The sequence below is a fragment of the Arvicanthis niloticus genome, chromosome 16 (genome assembly GCF_011762505.2).
Source record: "Arvicanthis niloticus isolate mArvNil1 chromosome 16, mArvNil1.pat.X, whole genome shotgun sequence".
In the NCBI taxonomy this organism is placed as follows: domain Eukaryota; kingdom Metazoa; phylum Chordata; class Mammalia; order Rodentia; family Muridae; genus Arvicanthis; species Arvicanthis niloticus.
In genome coordinates this window covers 68,528,288-68,546,719 of record NC_047673.1, presented here as the reverse complement: position 1 = coordinate 68,546,719, position 18,432 = coordinate 68,528,288, and the positions used below count along the sequence as shown (strand labels likewise).

The 18,432-nt window shown below is 43.7% G+C and overlaps 1 protein-coding gene across 3 annotated transcripts in view; it reads right to left on the bottom strand.

The window, feature by feature from the left end:
- The window catches only part of Kif26b (kinesin family member 26B), a 428,644-nt gene that overhangs the window by 128,214 nt on the left and 281,998 nt on the right, over positions 1–18,432 (bottom strand). The window contains exon 1 of one of the 3 annotated variants that reach the window (XM_076914588.1): positions 9,340–9,761. The exons of the other annotated variants lie outside the window; for them this stretch is intronic. Coding sequence (XP_076770703.1) covers positions 9,340–9,359 — 20 coding nt within the window. The 5' untranslated portion in view covers positions 9,360–9,761. Of the gene's footprint in view, positions 1–9,339; positions 9,762–18,432 lie in introns of those variants that run through there. 3 annotated transcript variants of the gene reach the window in all.

Genomic DNA, 18,432 nt, shown 5'->3' with positions numbered 1-18,432 from the left:
TGTCCAGGGAAAAGAAAACTAATTGTCAACTACAACCTCATGTAAGCTGTGTCTTGGGGGCACTTAGAATTATGCAAAATCAATGCACACACAAGACCAAAGCCTTGTGTTAACAAAACTGACACAGCTAGCCCCCACTGATTTTGAGCCAGCATCACTTTCCATGGTCCGCTGGAGATAAGTTGTTCACACTGGTCATGGGGCTGGTAAAGTCTGCCTACCATGCCTCTCATATTATAGTCACAGTGAGAAAGAGGACATAAGAAGGATATACATACCACTTCTACAATTGGCTGCAGGTACTTATATCATCCCCACAGGACTGAAGGTTCTTTAAGGTCACAAACCAGCTCTCATTTTCTAAAGGTGTATCCTCTAACACATATGTGAATGCAAACCACACATATGTGAATGGATGAATGGATACATGCATGAGTGTCTGGTCAAGTGCACAAAGAGTTGGGAGGATAGACAGAGCTAGTTCACATCATTGGTATTACAGAAAATATAAATCTGGCTGCACTACTTCTTGACAGGATCAACCTCATATTCTCCTCCATAATGAGTTTAGAATCACTGGTCTAGCTGGAGTGATTTTTATCTAAGGATTTCTCCAGTGCAGAGGCCCTACAGGGATGCTTTAGGATACATTGGGATGCATTTGTACACAATTCAAAACAAGCGTGTCAGGATACATTAACAGGAACTTCACTGTACATAAGGAATATGATTATTTGTATTGAGCAGGACATATGATTCTGTTTCTTTGTTTTTAGTGAGGTCCTTTAAACCTGGGGCTTCTCTGATTGTCCAGGACCTTTGTTTTTCTGTCTTGCTATCCACAAGTTCCCTAATGTTGTGGTGCTCTACAGGAAGAAGCAGGTAGTCAGCAATGACATTGAGTGTGACCTGATCCAAGGATCCAATGGGGACCAATGGGCACTGATGGGTAAGGACTTCATGGTGCCTACAAGCATGGACCTACTACAGTTATTCTGCTAAGTGGACATAGCATCAAACTTCCCTCTAAATTCATTTCTCTCTACCCATAGATTAGTACAACTCTCAGACCTCATCAGAGAAGTGTATTTGTGAGCTGACGATGGTCATCAGAGAACTCAACTCATCAAAGGGTAGGGAGAAGAGTGCTCAGCCACAGCCTGGACATCTATACATACTCCCTCACCAAGGCTCAGGAACCAAAAAGGAGAGAGTGGAAAGATGACAAAAGTCAGAGATTGATGAGGCTGGGACTGAAAACGTGTCTCCTGGATATGACAGGACAGCTGTACTTGTGAATTCACAGAAGCTATGGTTGCCGGCACAAGTTCAAACCAGTCAATAGAATAGAGGGCAAAGGGGTTCACAAGCCCCAACCATAACTGAAGAGCGAAAACCAACTGATGGTTCCTGTGGGAGGGGGAATCCATATTCTTTAAGGGTGTGGCTCCTGGTAGGTCAACCACAGTGTACTGTGTATATAAAAGTATATATGAACAACTTAAATTTGAGTTGATGCATTATAAAAAGCCAAAAAAAAAGAAGAGAAGAGAAAGTTGGGGGAGGGGAGTAGGCAGGGAAGTGATGGTGTAACTGAGAATACAATAAATCAAAAAAATGTATGGAATTCTTAAAGATTTTATGAAAATATTCGTTAATGGAATGATGCCTAATACCTAGTAATATTAAACAAACACTTAAAGAATAAATAAATGAATGGGCTCTTCATTTGTTTTCAATGTTTGCTGGCTTCTAGGTGATGACAGTACACATACTGTTTTGTAATACATTATTTTCTAGGCTATCACATTCACAGAATGAATGTAACAATTGTGTTCATTATAATTAATTTTCTGCATCATTATTAATCTGTGTCCAACATGTGTTTTGCCAGGCCTTTGGGAGTGAGATTTTCTTCTTAAGTTATCTGTTGACACAAATATGCCTCTGGGCTCTCTGTGAATCAGAGGCTGTGGATTTGTGCTTTACAAAGTTAATTCTAAAAGTCAATTTGATTAGATGATCGTTTTCTCCATGTCTGACCTTTAGAAAGGAAATCACTTGCTGCCAGGCTAGCAGGAGAGGGCGTTCTCTCTTTTCTCCAGGAGGACCCCCAAGTTCATGTCTCTGGCTTCTTCCTGGGGTAGTTCTCAGAGCAGAGGGATGCCCTGAGAAGTCACTTATATTTGCATGTAGCTAACTGGTCTGTAGTTTATTTTATGAAAGTGTAGACTTTTCCCTCAAAATTATACTTTCTTTCTGTACATGTCCTTGAGACAGAGTTTTGCTATGTACAGCCTCAGCCGGGACACTCCCTCCTCTGGCCTGTTTCCTCGCTTATGGGATTGCAGGCATGCGGTAAGAACTATGCTGGGATCACAGGCGTGTGTTGCTCTGATGAGGTTACTGGCAGGCAGCACTCTGCCTACTAAACCCATGATAGTCTTGATCTTGAGCATGTTCTCATTAGATTATGGAGTAATGACAACAATTCAGTTCCAATTCTATTCTGCATTTCCTAACAAATAAGCCAAATACTTATTTTTATCATTGTCGTCTCTACTAGATGCTTAAAACTTCTAAAATAAAACAAGTATAGATGTTCTACATTAATCCAGAAAGTTCTCCAGCATTGCTAACTTTACTTGGAAATAACTTTCTGTAGTTTGAAAGTCAAAAGCCCTCTCATCACTTTGTTAGGCAACTTCCTGTTATTCTTTTAAGGTTCCTCTTCTTGTTCCTTACAAGTGTCATTTATACACACATCCTTTGAGCTCCTGGAAAGTAAGCCCAAAATGTTTATTCAAGTATTTATCCTGTGGGTGCCAAGGGCTTTATGGCCCTTTCTGTATGAAAGAATGCCTGCACAAGGTCTGGAGAGACGCCACCTATAAAGCTCTTGCCTTGCAAGTATGTGTACTTGAGTTCAAATCTCAGAACCCACATAAAAAGCCGAGTGTGGTGGTGCACACTTGCCATCTCAGCAATGGTGAGGTGGGAGGCAGAGACAGGTGGCTCGCTGGAAGCTTGCTGGCCAGCTAGACTAACTTATTTATGAAACTCCAGGCCAGAGAAACCCTGTCTTAAACAAAAGGTAGGAGGCACCTGACATACACACATACACACACAGAGAGAAACATAGAGCAAGACAGACAGAGAGAGACGGAAGGACAGACAGACAGACAGAGGCAGAGAGACAAAATTATGAAGAGATCCAAGAATGTTTAGGAATGTGCTTTCACTTTAGTTCCCTTCTCCCAGGGTTAAGCAGACACTCCTCTGCAGCCACGTGATGCCCAGCTTGCTATGAGAAGTCTCCAAATAATTATCCCACACTGCAGGTCCTTTAGAAGGCTCATTAGGGTCTTTCCCCCACTGTGGGTTTTTCAAGTGAAGACTAATAAAGTAACCAGTTAACGGAATACAGGCAGAGAGCTTGTTTACAACAACCGTGAGAAGACAGGACGACCCACAGAGTGCTGTGCAATCCTGGGCTTTATCTACAGTTTCCTGGAAACAACTTCAGGCCCTTTCAAGTGATCACAGGTTGGCTAGACTCATTTTCCTGTTCTCTCATACACAGCTTTCTTCTCCATCCCCCTTTTCCAAGAAAGGATTTCTAGAAACGGCTATACTGTCTTCAGATATACTAGTATGCTCAATTATCTTATAATTGACTGTCCCCTGTCAGTCATCAAAAACATATGATATAACCACGGGGCTGAGTCCCTTCTTATGCTTCCTGTTTATTGACCCATGATCTACTGTTTCCCATCAGATGTAAGAATATGGTGTGAGTTTGATTTTTGTTCTTGATATGTGATAATTCAGATCTCCCATGTTTCCCAAAGGCCGTGTACCAAGGCTTGGGTAAGGCGATGCAGCCTTTCGAAGGAGGGGCCTACAGGAAGGAAGTGGGATCATGGGGGTGTGCTCTGAAGGGGATATCAGAGTCCTGCCCTCCTCTCCCTCTCTTTGCTTTGTAGGCACCATGAAGCAAGTGTCTTTTTTTCTGCGTTCTCCCTGTGATGATGTTATGTTTTGTCACAGGCCCAAAATGACAAGGGCTAAAACTCTGAAGCCATGAATCATAGTAAAGCTCTCTTCCTTTTATTCTTATTTCTACCAGAGTTTTTGACACAGTGGCAGAGAGCTGCTGTGACACAACAGCAATTTATCATTATCCTGATGTTCTGCTTAATGTAATCTGTCACTAATCACTGCCTAGCATGAGAGTCTGAGGAATATTTAGTTCTAATCATCACAAGATATGTCTATGATCATGGTCGTACAGAACCATCCACTCTCAGGCTAGTGTGGGTAAACAGAAACTCATGGTAATTCCATTCTAAAATGGCATTCCTTCCCAGACACCTCCCTGCCTCATCCTTCTAGACCCTTTATTCAAAGGGAATTCACTCTCTGCTTCTGTGTGCCTGAAAGTGTTCTGTTAGAAATATACCTTGATAGTAAGAAGTTCTTACTGGCTGACTGCAGTGGCAGAATCAGCTTTGGTCTCAGTCATCATTTTCCTAGGGTCACTTTCCAATCCCAGGACCCTTACAAAAATGCTTAAAGTACATTAGGTGCCCAGTTAGTGTCCTTATTCTGTGCATTTGCTTCCCGCCTGCATTTGATCCATAAGCCTGGATTTTAATATCAAATGATTGACTGGATTTGTATTAAGATCCCAATAGTTTTAATCATGATGATACAGAAATGGAAACTTCTATAGATTTAGCTAATGCTGCCGAAAGCTAAATGCTGGCCACAATTTTTTCTTACTATCCAGATTCACCCAAACCTTTTCTACATGTCACATGGCTAAATTTTAGCACACACAGAGAAAAAGCACCCACACAAAACACCCAGTAGGGTGAAGGCAGTGTGGGGTGGCACAAGTATCCCGAGCCATCAGTGTGGCTCCCTTACCAGCCCCCATCCTCCAGCTTCCCTTCTCAGTATCTGGCGAGGAACATTTGTGTTCAGCTGAAGAGAATGTGCAAATGACAGTCTGGGCTATGGAGCTTATTACCTCAACAGAGACCTTACATATTTATGAGCTGACATCTTGGATTTGTGGTTTTGTGGGATTCTCCATGTCCCTTTGGAGCACCAATAAGCAGAGAAAGGCCTTGCAGGTTTGTGGCTTCACTCCACACCTCTAGCCGGCACCCAGATATGGCAGGTGGCTCATTTGTGGAGATATCCAGGGTCAAAAGAACATGAAAACAGAGTCTCCTCAGACTGCAGCTCTGAACCTGATACAGAGAGCCCTCGCCCCACTGGCAAAAACAGCTCCTGTAGACAGATACAAACTTCTGCATCCCTACTGAGTGGTCCATAAACAAGGTAAATGTTTACCCTGTATAGGGCTCCCTGGACCATCTCACGGCTTTATATCAGGACTGGCCACTGGAACCATCCATTCCTGACAAATATCTTTTTGTTTTTGATTTTGGTTTTGCCGGAAAGAAAATTTTCTGCAGGACAACAGACTTTTACAGTGAGGAAGGAGTCCATTTCAACAGAAACCTGCGCTCACACAGTGTTGTGAGAAACCACAAGCCCAGTCTGTGGGAAATGGGTGGCTCCTGCTTTGGGCCCCAAGGCTAGGCTCAAAGAGGGCAGACAACCAGGTGTCACTGTCCTTAGTGGTGGACAGTCCTACACAGAAACAAATACAAGCAGAAGTGATGGAGGGCCTGACTGCAGCGAAGACTCAGCAACACTGGGGTACAGAGCTGTGCTTGTCAGACTCCTGACTAGCCTCCTCCATGATGAGGACTCAGGGAAGTAGGTAAGGAACATTTTCGGTACCCTGGACCCTTTTCTTTCTTTCTCTTCTCTAAAATTTGATATTTTTGTTTTACCTTAATTTTATGTGTATATATGGGTGTTCTACCTGCATGTATGGCTGTGAACAGGATGCATGCCTTGTACTTGCAGAAGTCAGAAAGGGGCATGGGATTCCTTAGAACTGGAATTAGGAGCTTAGAGATGCTAAGCAATTTACAGATTAGTAACTCAAGTGGAGGTAATAAGTATACGTTATACAACGTAGCCATTACCTGGCAGCAGGTCTCCCACTGACTTACAGTGGGAATGTCCAGCCTGCGGCCTGTAGCTGCATGTGGCCCTGGACAGATTCGAATGTAAAATCACAAACATGCTTAAAACATCATGTGCTTGCAATTTATTTTGTTAATTTTATTGCACATTTCCTGAGGGAGATCCTTTTAGATGACAGTGCTGGTTACAGTGTCAAAAGGTTGGGGATGTCTAGGAAAAAAAAAAAAAAGTAGCATTTTCCTCTGACCAGGAAAGCTTCTACAGCCTTTTCCCATGAGTCAAATTTCCTCTTCTTACAAGTCTAATAATACGAATTTTTAAGATAACAAATACAATTATTTATATACATTTGTTGTGTGCGGCAAAGACGTGTTCCCAGTGAGGAATGTCTAAATTGAGCTGATTGACCTGCAATATCTCACATATCTATGGAGATCACACTTCAGATCTACTCTTCGACATTTTAAGGCACAAGGTATGTTGCTATTAAAAGTAATTGTTCTCAAACCTATCAAAGCTGTGTTTCCTTCCTTAAGTCTCTCTGAGGGACTAGGTAGGAAAGTGAGATTGAAATAGATGGACTCCCTGCCTGGATGGGAGATGCAGCCAGACCTACCAGGAACTTGGGGTTCTCTGCAGGACGGTGGTATGGAAGAGAAACAGATCTCATGAGGAAAAGTACCAAGGGCTGTAAAAATAAGGAGGGTCAGTTGAGACAAAGAACAAGAAGTAGAACCCAGAACATATGTGTCATAAGCGAAATAAGGGGGTCTCCATGGGTCTCCATGGAGACTGATCTTCAGAGATGAAGCTCTCAGGCCACACTTTCTGAGAACCCTTCATCATGGAGTGGAAACTGTTGCCTAGGAGGCTGCCTGGGCAGACAAAGGTACTCATGCAGCAAATTGAGAGAGCCGACAGTCCATCTTGAGCAAGCTTTCCCAGCAGAACTTTGGACCCCATGTGAGCTTTGTCCCACCTGTGAGGTCCTGGAAAGTGTAAGATTTCTAGCCATCTGGTATGACCAGTGTAGACCTTCTCAGCCCTTCATAAAAGTTTACTTGAAGATCCTCAGGAACACCCAGCCTCTTTCTCTTTCTCCCTCACCTTGATTTTTTTTTTAATTGCTCAGCAGTTTTCCTGATGCCAATCACCGGCCTCTCAAAGACTGCTTGCAGGTATCAGCATATCTGTCACTGAAGCTGCTCTCCACCCTCCATTAAAGCCCTGTCCTTGGCTGCTTATCTTTCTCCCTTAATAGGTCAGAGAGGATCCAGGGGGACTTGAGGCCTTTTTCCCCACACTTCCAAGGCACGAAGAGGCATGGACTGGGGAGGAAATGCAGACAGAGATGTGTGCTCTTTTGAAAATGAGCAGGCATGTGGAAGTGGCTTCTTACTGTCCTTTCTACTTCTAGAGAAAGCACCTTCTTTCACCCCAAATCCAGAGGTGTTAAGAAATAACCCCTCCTCACTCATCAGGAAGGTTGCAATTGGTACCTGCCTTAATGGGCACCCAAAACCAATGGAGGTGACTCAAGTGTGGGTAAGAAAAATCTTTCAAGCCTGACTCCCTCTTTTTAAAAAATATTTAATGATGTTCCCTTTCCCTGCATGCCTTGCTCCAGGTTCTTCCCCTCCCCTCCAAACCTCTTCCAGATGTGAGAGTCTACCAGAGTTCATATAAACCAGAAACCCAAACAAAACAGCTCCAAGAGCTCAAGAGCTCAAAGCCTTTCCCCTTGCAATCAACCACTTCATGTGCCGAGGTGCTCACAGGATGCTGCCAACATGTGTTTTCTGTCTCAGATTCCCCGTGGTCATATTTTTAAAGGACATATTTTAAAGGAGTGGTCCTAGGTAGATTTGGCTGGCAAGAATCACAGACCAGTCCGAGGATTCAGTTTGGCTTTTGGCTGATCCCCTCGGGAGCTTGGAGACTCTTGATAACATTACGTGTCGATTAATAAAGTTAGCACCACTTTGGGTCAGGTCTGATCTCATTCTGCTGCTCACAGAACTGATTTAATATTCAGGCATCAACTGAGCTCATTTAGTCCTTGATTGGCAGAGCTGTGGGTTGCTTTTTACAGTACTCTCTCTGTCCAGGGCTGGGCTGGGTGTGTTCCCAGGGCATCTCAAGAAGGAGATTTCATGATGGTCCAAGATTAGGAGGGAAGTGTGGGGGTAGGAGACAATTAAGGAGGGCAGGCAGGTGGGAGGGGGAGTGGCTCTGCCTGGGTTGTATCTAGAAAGGCAGAGAAGTCACAACAGCACTCTTAGAAAGCCTCTTCCAGATCCAAGCAGCTTCAAGTGGGCAGGAATAGTTACTGCTACTGAAGGGACTTTAAAGGGGACAGTTACAACTGTCTGTAAAACAAAAAAGCAAAAACAAAAAAAATCCTCTACTGAAAGTATCCATGCTCAAGTGATTTATGATGGTAAAAATCTCCAATAAAATACTATTTGTTAATCTAGAAGGCTTAAGTGGCACTTCCTACACAGAAGTAACCTTGCTTCAGATGTGAGAAAAATATAAATCATATCTTTAACTTTTAGATCTTTTCTTTTCCTGTGACAGCAAACTGATTTGGGTTTTCATACTTCTTGGTAAGTGAGGTACTTAAATCAAATTCTAGCACATACAGAAAGATGGAAGAGCTATCACATGGCTGGCTCTTACCTAACCAGGGTCCTGCAGCCCAGACCCCATCTACTAGAACAGAGAGGGGCTGTCTCGGGCAAAGCTGAAGCCCATGGAAATCCAGTCAACACTGAACCTTAGTTTAAAAAAAACATCAATCTTGCATCTATGTAGCTAGAAAGAATGTGTTCTGAAAGCCACGGGCTAACTTCATTTTCATGATTCTATGAAGAAAATGCATTTCAATTTTGTCTTTGATTCTAAAGGGTGCCAATGTCAAATATTTTCACAACTCTGAATAAGTCTCCTTACAGCGATGACTACCAGTGCAAAATCCTGATTCGCTTACTTCCTATTTTATTCTCATCCTCGAGAGAATGTTTGCAGATTCTCTGCCAGTAGTTTGTGTGTCTGCGATAGGACTGTTGTTTATTTAGAATGTCTATTACATAAGAAGAAAGCACATGTAATCTGAACCCGTCTAACTTCTTAGCCATACTTTTGCACAATTGGGTTTCATTCTTCTCAAAGGAAATTCGCCGAGAAAGTTAGAATTAAAAAGCAAAGCAAAGCACACAAGACAGAGCATAGAACTAGAGGAATATACACAAGTGCATTACTCACACTGCTTGCCAATCCATCATCACTGATAAATCATGGCTAAAGAACCAAGCACAGGATCCATCTCTTCGCTTCTGCTAATAAATAGCTTCACTCAAGTGTCTCCTGCAGATCTGGGGCCATCTCGAGAGGAAGTGAGAGTGTGCTGAAGTGCAGAAGAAGCTGGGAAATTCTAAAATCCATGGGGGTCTGGGAACTTTCACAGCAGACCCCACTATAGCATTCCTGTGATTCCAGCCTCTGGCTAAGCCCCAGGCCTCTCTGAGCTCCCAGCTACCCTCCTGGTGCAGGTCAGTCCCTACTCCAACGTTGCATTGCCCTCCAAGAACACTGCATGGATGGGATGCAAGAGGAGCTGGCTGAAATGCTGCCAGTCCCTGCAAGCAAGCTCTCTTTCCCCAGAGCACGCTGCAGCAGCCTCTCAGTCTGCTGCTATCTCAGAGAGCCAGCAAGGGAGGGGCAGAGACAGGCAGGCAGGCAGGGAGGGCGTGGAGGGAGAGAGGGAGGGAGAGAGGGAGGGAGAGAGAGAAAGAGAGACAGAGGGGAGAGATGGGAAAGAGAGGAAGGGAGTGAGGGAGGGAGAGATAGAGGAAAGGAGAGAGAGGGAGGGAGAGAGAGGGAGGGAGAGAGAGGGAGGGGGAGAGAGGGAGGGGGAGACAGGAGGAGACAGAGGGAGGGAGGGAGGGAGGGAGGTAGCCAGAGAGAGAGAGAGAGAGAGAGAGAGAGAGAGAGAGAGAGAGAGAGAGAACACACACTTTCCTGGAAGACCAGCAGAAAAACACTTGCTGCAACTCTCCTTAACCCACAGTAGCTCAGGAATTTTCTGAACAAGGCCACTGGAAAACAGACCATCAAAACCAAGTGTTCAAAATCTTTAATTACACACCCATGTACATGTTGAGTCATGTGTGTTCAAAGCCAACAGGACCAAGGTTCTCTGCATATGTGTGAGACTCTATGAGAGAACATTTGTAGACACACAGAGATGTAGGTCCCCAGGGGAGAAAGAGATACAGGCACAGATTTCATTAGCTGAGTGAGTAGAGGTGGCCAGGCTCACAGTTTACTTGTCTTAAAATTGTTCAAATGCTGTTGGTAATGGAAACGCATGCAGGGAAGACAGCCTCCTGCCTCAGACTTTGTCATGGACTCTGCTTTCTACAGCTGGGTTCTCCCCCTGAAGTAGTTTACAAACAGAGAGAGAGCAGAGGCCGAGCAAAGGTTACATTGAGATGCTTAACTTTACCTGCTGCTCTTCACACACACACACACTAGAACACGTGTGCACATATGCATGAGTGCTTCAGACAGGAGGGAAGGAGAGACAGGAAGGGCTGGCACAGGCAGGGATAGGAGGGAGTGTCGTGGTGACCCAGCACAAGGATCACCAGCAGATTGATTTTCCAGGGGTCTTGACCATTCTCTCTTGCATTACAAGACATTCCCTTCCTTGTGTTTCCGTGCATCCTCACAGTACCGCCTTAGGAGCCACTAAGTGGCAGTGTGTTAGAACTCTGAATCCATGGACCCTCCACCTGAAATTCTGAATAGCTTCCAGAGAATGGACATGAGCCTTTAGCAAGCTCCGTGAGGTCTGCAAGTAGGCTAGAGCAGGTAGAATCTTCTCAGTGTTCAGTGAATGGCTGAATGAAATAGTTCACGGGGAAGGCGTCTAATGGGACTCCTACAGGAATATGGACATTTAGAAAGGTGCAGGCCCCAAACCTGAGCAGGAATAGTCAAGAGCCATAAGAGAGGCGGGGGTGGGGGGTCCAAGAGAAGGGCAGCATAGGAGCTGATGGGGTGATAGAAGCATTAATGTGATGGGACACGCAGACACTCAGAGGTCTGCTTGCTCAGTTTGGTTTTACTGGGAGGTGGCAGATGCTTCAGGCAGGTAGGATCCCATGGGGGCTTTAATCACTGCGGTGTACCCTCAAGAGGAACTCTATCTCCTGCTCTTAGTCTTTTTCCTCTGGGCCATGAGGCAAACAGGCCTCCTCCATCACCTTCTCCCACCATGATGTATTCTAATGTCATAAGCCATGGAGCAACCTGGTCACAGCCTACACCTCCACAGCCAGGGGTCAACTCAAGCAACTTCCTCTTTTACATTAATTGATTTCAAACATTTGTTACAGTACAGGAAAACGAACACGCTGCCTGGAATACTCTTGTTCCCAGTGCAAACCACCCTTGTTTAAGTCACATTCTCTGGAAATTGTCCCTGCTCTCCCAGAGGTAACTGTGTCACTCTCTTCCTGTTTGTATTTCTCACTACAAGTGACTTTTTGCACTGCAGTTACTAGCTGGTAGATTTCTTGCCTAGTTAATGACCGGTGAACTATTTATGTAGGCCAGATGATCTGTCAGTTGTCAATATATGTCCCAAGTTCTGGATACAAGTAGACCTTGGATATTAATTTGAAAAGGAAAACATAAGATAATATCTTAACTTGAGCAGTTGGTGCATGGGTGTTGGCTCCGTTGTGTGTCTTGAAACTGGGCATCTATCAACATTCATGTATTATTTTGCATGCTTGATAATTTTTACAGTAAAGAAAACATTTAAAGTAAATCCTAATGTCTGGGGTTTGAGAGGGTTGTGACTTAGTGGAAAATGAAAAGTAAAAGTTGTAAATAGTTGATCTATGCAGATGGTAAATAAAATAAAAAAAAGAAAAGAGAAAGAGAAAAAAAAAACAAAAAAAAAATGGCAGCATGAGTCACACTTGGCAGAAAGTCAGTCCTTTCAAAACGCTATTTGATGACTGGTGTTTGGGGCCCGAGAACCTTTGATGGTCACAGAGCAATGGCCAAATGCTGTTTGGCGTGGAAGGAGACTTGAAATGAGTCTCTGGAGAAGGCCAAAATAATCAGCAGTAAACAAACACTCCCATTTGCTCTGTTTAAAGAGATGGAAGGACTCACACGTTAAAAGTTAGAAAACACACGAATATAACTGAGCAAATGATTGGATGGAGTGGTGAAAGTAGAGAGACTTTAAACACTATTTCACAGTTTATAAAGTATCCCTTTGGTATCAACTGGAACCAGGACCACTGATGGACGATGATTCGGGAGAGTCAACATGTTTGTTCAAAATCCTACAGTTAGCGACAGGATCTAGAGCCCAGTTTTCCTCACACAATGTGCCACATTGTCTACTGGACCAAATGTAGACCTTAAGTATAAAAATGGCTGTTAAACCTGGTGAAATGGAAGGATGTGGATGCTGCTGACAAAATTTCATTGAAGCACATTGTTCTACTTATCAAAACACCAAGCAAGCAGCATCTCAGTAGCTTGGAGGTAGGAATCTCCACTTCCTATCTCTAGAAGTAAGGACTGCACCATCAGATGCCGCCAGCACTCTCCACTCTCCCATGGGCACCAGGACTCCAAGGAGCTACATACAGCAGACATGGCAGTGTCCTTCTGGATCTTTCTTCAAGAAAGAGGACTTGTTGCCCTGATGCTGGGCAGCCAGCCTTTTACTCTCAGCCTTTATAAAATTCGCTTCAGCTGAAGAAAACTATAGAAATCAGTAGATAACTGGCCTCCCCAGGGCCCTTTCATTGTGACCAATGGCAGTGGCAACAGAAGAGCCAGAAGCTAATCCTGCATTTTGACAGGGAAGGAAGAATCCATTTTCATGGCTTTGACACTGTGGTCTCACCAGAGGTGTGTGTGGAAACTAGAAATTGCTGGTAATGAGTCTTGAACAGAGAAGCCAGCAGCTAATGGACTGGGCCATGCAAGCTCCAGAGTCCCCAGAGATTAAAAAAGCCTTAGTGGAGCCTGCTTGATTTTCTGCTTGATTTTCCCTCGAATTAGTCCTCTTTCTTTAATCCTGGGTACTCATCTCCAACACACACACACACACACACACACACACACACACACACACACACACACACAGAGGCATGCACACACATGCACATACATGAGCAACTAACTTCATTTGAGTGTTGGCTTCCAGAGAATACAACCGGCCACCTCCTAGGGGTACTTCTCTGTTCAAGACTCATTACCAGCAAGTTCCAGTTTCCACACACCTCTGGTGAAGTCAAAGTTCAAAGCCAAGAAATCGGATTCTGCCTTCCTCCTCAAAATGCTGGGCCACTGATCTTATCTCCAAATGCTTCTCTCATTCAATAGAAATCAGAGGCCATGGAAACCCAGGGCCTTCTGCAGGTGGGAGAGATATGGAACTCATTCTTGCTCCCATGTGGCTCCATTTCTAAAAAAAGTGACCTTACTTTTTATGTAGTTTGTATGTTGAAAGTCTTGTAAGGTTTTATTTGAAATGTACACTATTGTTTGTTTCTTAAGGCACTGGTTCTGATGTCCCCCTAGCTGTCTCCCTTTTGGGACATCCTTTGGTGCTCTCATTGTCCTCAGAAGACACCAGAAAAATAGAATAATGACATGATTCTTAAGATCATACACTAATTTGGGGAAATAGATCAACTTGCATATAAAGATAAAAACATAATTAGATTAAAGAAGAGAGATGCCTTACAGGCTAACTTCTGGTTCACTGGACAGAGAGGGAGCTACAAATGGTGGTGGAATTGAGAATCATTTCCAGGATGAGTTTGGACAAATTATTAGTTCACAGGGCGATCAGGAGGCTCTGAGATAGATAGCCTTAAGACAAACAGCTCTTAGTCCAATGAACCAAGTTCTTTGAAACTTGCTGATCTCTCTTCCCCTCTGTCCCTAACACGCGGTAGTGTGTATGAGGAAGGCAGAGTTGGAGCATTAGTAGTCAATGTGTCTAATTTTGTATATTCCTCAAGCCATATAAGGTGTTATTCTGAGTAATGGGTAAAAGGAACACACTAGTTCTGAAACTCTAGAGCACATTTGGTATAAAATATATGTATTCATTTACAAGGAAGAGGGTCTAATGGTTACCAAATAGTCATAAATTACGAAAAGCCTCTAAAATAACCATATCTAAATTACCCATACAATTTCCCTGTGGCGAGTGCTAGGAGTATAGCAAGCCATCATCATTTAAAAGCATCAACTTAAATGAATCCTACATGTTATGTAAAGATGTGTAAAAAGCCGTTTGTACTGCCTGATATGCCTGAGTACAACATCTACATAATTTATTAGTGACGAGATTTACTGATCATTTTTAATCCTTGTTATTCAGAAAAGAATGAATGAATGAGGGTATGCTATAGAATATATTGACAGTGGTACATAGTATCTTATATATAATTCTTCCCATTTTTAAAGCTCCAATTGGTCATTAATATAGATCTGAAGTTATTTGGTGAAAAAAAAAAACTATACTCCAGTCATTATATGCAATAGGTAGACATTATGGATGTTTACTGTAAGCTTTTCCTTCCTTCCTTCCTTCCTCCCTCCCTCCCTCCCTCCCTCCCTCCCTCCCTCCCTCCCTCCCTCCCTTCCTTTTTCCTACAACATTTTGTGTTATTGTGAAATAATTACCTTGCCAAAGTTTGGGCATTGTGTAGTTTATCTTTCAGAAGAAAAGCATGGGTTTGTTCACTTTAAATTTGACAATTTCTATTATACATTTTGTGCTCCGCTTTTTAAAACCTCATTACAAAATGGTGCTGGGCCTGAATACCACTATGAGTTTAACTGAAAGGGAGAGAGGAGAAAGGGAAGGGGAGGAAAGAGGAATAAAGGGGGAAAAGAATCACAGAATGAAGCCATCTGTGTCTAAAGACAGAAGGAGCAGGGGTGGGCAGAAAACTAACCCCCATTCAAACATGGCTCAGGACCCCACCCTTTCCCCTAGCTGCAGCCCCTGACTTCCTGTCCCTGCCCTCACTTGACCTACTTGCTAAGAAGATGCAACAAGTCTGAGATCTGGCAAGCTGATGTTTTATCAAGCAGCTCCTAAGGATCCGAGACCATGGCTGGAGCAGAGTGGGTGTCTCTTCCTTGGAAAGCCCCTGACTTGGCCCCTGAGTGTGGAAAACAAGCTCCTACAGAAAGGCTTAGGTAGTGCTGCCAACAAAGTCCAGCAGGCCTAGCAGGTTAGCTGGGGTGAAGTAACAGGCCAGGCAGGAAAACAGGTCCTATGATATCAAATCCTACAGGAGAGCCTCACCGGCCTTGGAAAACCAGCAGGTCCTCACACGGAACACAATATTCAAAAAGTTGCAAGGCATGGCAGCCACCCTGTAGATAGCCATGAATAAAATGTCACGTCAAGTTCTAGAGCCAAGCCCATTGGTCTTCAACATGCCTACCACCACCCAGTTTCCTTTCATGGACAGGAATCATCCTTCAGAGACAGGCTAGGATGCCCTTGATCTCCACACTGGCAGACTTAAGAGAGGGTTTTCATCTCTCTCAAAAGAACTGAGGAATCTCTCCCTACAGCGTGAGAACAGACCTCTTTTGTTGAAAACAATCAGACCATCAAACACTTCTTTTAAAAAAAACTAAAAGGTCAAAACTTCTAATGTTTAGTTAGATCTTTATGGGGAAAGGAAGTGCTTTCAAGAACATAAATGCTAAATTTGAGACATGTTAATATCTTAGAAACTCACTTGATATGCATGGTGGCTTGACCATACACAGGGAGTGGCAAGACCTTGGCCCTACAAATAACTATAAAAGCTTCATTCCTACTATGGACAAATATGCACAAGGCCTGCAAGTTAAATGTGTTCATGAGAAGACCTGATACACAAACAGCTAGGTATAATTTCCAAAAGACAAATTGGAAACTCTACATATAAATTTAAGAAAAGATTCTATAAGCATTTCCTTCTATTAATATAAGTGGTTTTTTCATGGCGGTCTCTCAAGGCCAGAGGGAGCTGGGACTCACTGGGACTCTTTGGCACTAGTCTTTGCTCATTTTCTTTATTTATCCAGAGACATCTTATCTATAATTATAGCTACCATAAATTTTAAATCTCTAGTTGGAAGATTTGATGAAACCATGCTAAACTGACCATTCCAATCATGTAGTCATAAGACAGTAGGTGGAACTTCTATCTCATCAAAGGCGGAATCTTGTCTGCCCATCTGTCTGGTGTTTGTTTCTCTAAGATGCATGTTGTCGTTTAGTTTATATGATAACTTATATGGTACATGACCCCGTTCCTAGAGGATGATACAGACATGCAGCTGGCATCCCATGAATGTGCACCATACCAAAATATCAGGACAGCATGGGTGCATGATGAAGCAACTGCCTGGACCTAAAGACAGAAGTGTCTCAGAGCCAGATTTAGCAAAAGGTTCAACAACCCTCTGTCTGTGTGTTGATAAAGGACTAGAATTACTTCTGACTGCCAAATGCTTCTAAATATGTGGCTAGTCTTAGCAAAAATGCAATTGTTTATCCTTCAGGTCTCACAGGCTCATCTTTATGTGAATTCTCACTACTAGCCTAAATAGCAAGCAGTCTCCATTTAAAAGACACTCTGTAGATCAAAACTATTTCCAGGATATCTGTGCTCTCCTGATACCCTGCTAAAGGAGGCTTCAGATTTCCTTTTACATGTAATCAATAAATAGGAACAAATGTAACCCAACTGCTTTGAGGGAGTCGTAAACTAGGAATTCCCACCCACCATTCGGCTAAACTAGGTTCAAAACTCTTACTTGGACTGGTTCCTTCCGGTCTGGGCCAGAGCACTGAGCAGATCTTGGGTGGCAGCTCTGCCCCCAACATCCAAGAACCCAGAGGAAGCAGGGATCCCAGGCACTCAAACTCAGGCAGTATCCTAGGTAAGCAGACAGCAGGGCCCGCCCTAAACAGGGAGTAACTGGGAACCAAAAGGACCCAGGAAGTCACTCCTGGCCTGGAACACTGGTTCCTTCCTGTCTGGGCCAGAGCACTGAGCAGATCTTGGGTGGCAGCTCTGCCCCCAACATCCAAGAACCCAGAGGAAGCAGGGATCCCAGGCACTCAAACTCAGGCAGTATCCTAGGTAAGCAGACAGCAGGGCCCGCCCTAAACAGGGAGTAACTAGGAACCAAAAGGACCCAGGAAGTTACTCCTGGCCTGAAACACTGGTTCCTTCTGGTCTGGGCCAGAGCACTGAGCAGATCTTGGGTGGCAGCTCTGTCCCCAACCTCCAAGAACCCAGAGGAAGCAGGGATCCCAGGCGCTCTAACTTGGACAGTGTCTTAGAAACTAGTTCTCAGATCTGAGGCCTAGATCAGACCTCTGCCAGGTCTGCTGTTGTGTGGACCCCGGATTCCACCTGAGACATACTGGAAGTTCCACTCAATCCAGATCCACAGAGGAACAAATGAACTCAGAGCTTCAGACAATACATCCTGAGATATTCTAGAGGAGACACTGCACCCAGAACAGCAGACACCTAGCTGGACTACTACCTTGGAGGCACCATATCCTGAGGCATCCTAGAGGTACCACTGTAATCAGTGCAGCTGGAAAAGATCACAGAGACATCTGGACCCCTAGGAGATCAGACACAAGCTAGATAACTAGAAAGACAGGCTTCAGTCAGAGACAGCAAGTACAGGCAGCACTAGAGTTAACCAGATGGCAAAAGGCAAGAGCAAGAATGTAAGCAACTGAAACCAAAGTTACATGGCATCATCAGAACCCAGCTCCCCCATCAGAGCAAGCCCTGAACACCCCATCACGCCAGAAAAGCAGGAATCAGAATTAAAATCACTTCTCATGATGATGATAGAGGGCTTTAAGAAAGACATAAATAACACTCTCAAAGAACTTAAGGAGAGCACTGGTAGACAGATAGAAACCCTTAAAGAGGAAACACAAAAATCCCTTAAGGAATTGCAAGAAAATGCAACCAAACGGGAGAAGGAATTAAACAAAACCATGCAGGATCTAAAAATGGAAGTAGAAACAATAAAGAAATCACAAAGGGACAATACCCTGGAGATAGAAAACCTAAAAAAAAGATCAGGAGTCATAGACACAAGTATCACCAACAGAATACAAGAGATGGAAGAGAGAATCTCATGTGCAGAAGATACCATGGAAAACATTGACACAACTGTCAAAGAAAATGCAAAATACAAAAAGCTACTAACCCAAAATATACAAGAAATCCAAGACACAATGAGAAGGCCAAACCTAAGGAT